Raw genomic sequence first — 2,280 nt, forward strand, 5'->3', positions numbered from 1 at the left:
CAAGGCCACCGCCCCCCCCAGCACCTCTCCCTCAGTCCCAGGCTGACGTTAAGTCACACGAGACAAAAGCAAACAGTGTGGTACGGAAATGTGCTCAATGTCACTGGACTCAAAGAAATCCCAACTAAAGTAAGATATTTTTCCTATGAAACCAGTTGAGACGTTTAAAAATACTCCATTTTGGGAGGGAGGCGAGGGAGCAACACTGGCAAGGGTGTGAACTGAGCGTCACCCCCCTGGAAAGCACGCAGCAATACCGAGTACAAGTTTCAGAAACATAAACGCCACTCAACCCAAAAATTCTAGAAATTGTTCCAAAACGGTCATTTCTTAAGGGTGTGGCCCATTCTAAAACATACACTCTAAGTGAAGAAGCCACAATGCTGTGTGCCCAAGTTCACCCACTGCTTCATTTTAAATCCAAACGTTCATCTAGGTAGGTAGAACCCATATTCCCATATGCCAAAATTACAAACAATATTTTAAGTAGTATGTGCTGTCACTTTCTCTGAAAACGAGGAGAGCAGGTCCTCGAATAACGTCCTTTCATTCAACACTTCGTCATGGGAGAGAGAAGAAACTGACTCCTGCCGGGGCCACTGTCCGCGTGGAAGTGTGTGTTCTCCCTCTCTGCGTGGGTTTCCTCCCACGCCCCAAAGGTGTGCGCAGGTGTGTCAGCGCGTCCTCGCTGTGCCTGTGCGAGTGAGGGCGTGTGTCCCACCGAGGCCCACCCTGCACCCTGAGCGGGCTGGAAAACAAATGCAGGTGATAAAAATTCGCAAGCTCTGCCGTGATCGTACAAACACGTGGCAAACGCTCGGCAAGCCGCCGCGGTGTTCCCGAACCGCGTGGCGGGAGCGAGCACCCGCGCTGCGATCTAGCCCACCGCTCCCACGGCCACAGGCAGGAGCAAGCGCCGCGTCCCCCGCGGGGCCGCCTCCAGACCCGGACGTGAGCCGCGCACCTACTCAACATGCGCAGGTAGTTCTGCCGCTGGCGCGACCGCAGCGTCCTCGCCACCCACTGCCTGTGCCTCAGCTGCGAGGCGGCCACGACCTGGGCGGACACGCGCTGGCACTGCGTGCTGATGCTTCGGAGCACAGCCGCCACCTCCAGGACGACTCTCGGGCAGAACAGAGTGGGGATGGGGACGCTGCAGAGTTCACGCAGCACCTGGGGCCACCTGCAGATCAGAGAACGACTCCTGTGGGACGTGCTCACCGCCGACACCTCGCTACTTCTGCGCCTGGGCCTGCTGGACGGCAGATACTGGCGCCCGCAGCGCGTCACCAGTAGGTCCGCGGCTGCAACTGAGACACATGGCGCGTGTCAAATACATCACGTTTTGTTGTGGTGAGCGCAATACGGAATTTGTGACTCCCATCAGACAGACCCACACTCGTGCAGAGATGATCAGGGCTTATCTGGTAATTCCTCCTGGGGCAGTAACAGTGGGAATCCAACACTGCTACCAAGCTTACACAATTTAAAACGGAAAATGGCTGAGTTTGCTAATTCGCTTAATCGGTGTTTTAACAATTCTCAGGATGTCCTGGAACTTACCTCTCAGTGGGGAGTTTATCCACGTCATTAAAAACACCATGGCTCTCAGGCACGTGGTGACAGAGCTCACACATAATCTTTCTAATTAAGGAGCGGCAGGCATTTGTTTCAGAATTGTCTTCTAATCTAAAAAACAGAAAATGTTAAAAGACACGTGACAGTAACTAAAATGCCCACATTAGTGCCTACGCAAAATAACGTTTAAATTAATGGCTCACTGAGTAAAGAGCTTAATCTGAAACTTACCTTCCCCAGCAATAATTAAAACAGCTGCCATCACAGAGACGGGTAAAAATAAACAACACAATATGCTGAACAAAACGCACTACGCTGAGAAAAGATCTGCACAAATCGCTCCAGGACTGTTACACCACCCTCAACAACCCTGCCTGCTGTATCCTACGATTCAGAAACTGGGATCTACATCCCCACTTCTCTGTCGAGCTTCAGACTCATCTTTTTAAGTATCCACTATTTCTCAGTGGACCCCATTAGGTTCCCCACAAAACCTGCCCCTCTTTCTGCGTTCTGCCTCCGTAAGAGCTGTCCCAGCCAGACGGGGCCACACGTAGCACCACCTCCAGCTGGGCTCTGCCTGCACCAGCCACCGGCCGCAGATCCCCCTTCCCAGGCCACCTTCCAACAGCCCAGTCGAAACTATTGTTGAAACTAACTGTAACTGAGAACAACTAGGTGCGCAGGCCCTAGGTGACAGAT

General features: G+C 52.8%; 1 protein-coding gene across 1 annotated transcript in view; it reads right to left on the bottom strand.

The window, feature by feature from the left end:
• The window catches only part of ERMARD (ER membrane-associated RNA degradation), a 31,886-nt gene that overhangs the window by 2,666 nt on the left and 26,940 nt on the right, over positions 1–2,280 (bottom strand). Inside the window, exons 9-10 of the mRNA XM_012659304.1 lie at positions 1,564–1,689; positions 965–1,183 (exon numbers count right to left, since the gene is read on the bottom strand). Of these exons, the coding sequence (XP_012514758.1) occupies positions 965–1,183; positions 1,564–1,689 (345 nt within the window). The remainder of the gene's footprint in view (positions 1–964; positions 1,184–1,563; positions 1,690–2,280) is intronic.

This window comes from Propithecus coquereli, unplaced genomic scaffold, assembly GCF_000956105.1.
Source record: "Propithecus coquereli isolate 6110/MARCELLA unplaced genomic scaffold, Pcoq_1.0 Scaffold602, whole genome shotgun sequence".
Taxonomy (NCBI): Eukaryota; Metazoa; Chordata; class Mammalia; order Primates; family Indriidae; genus Propithecus; species Propithecus coquereli.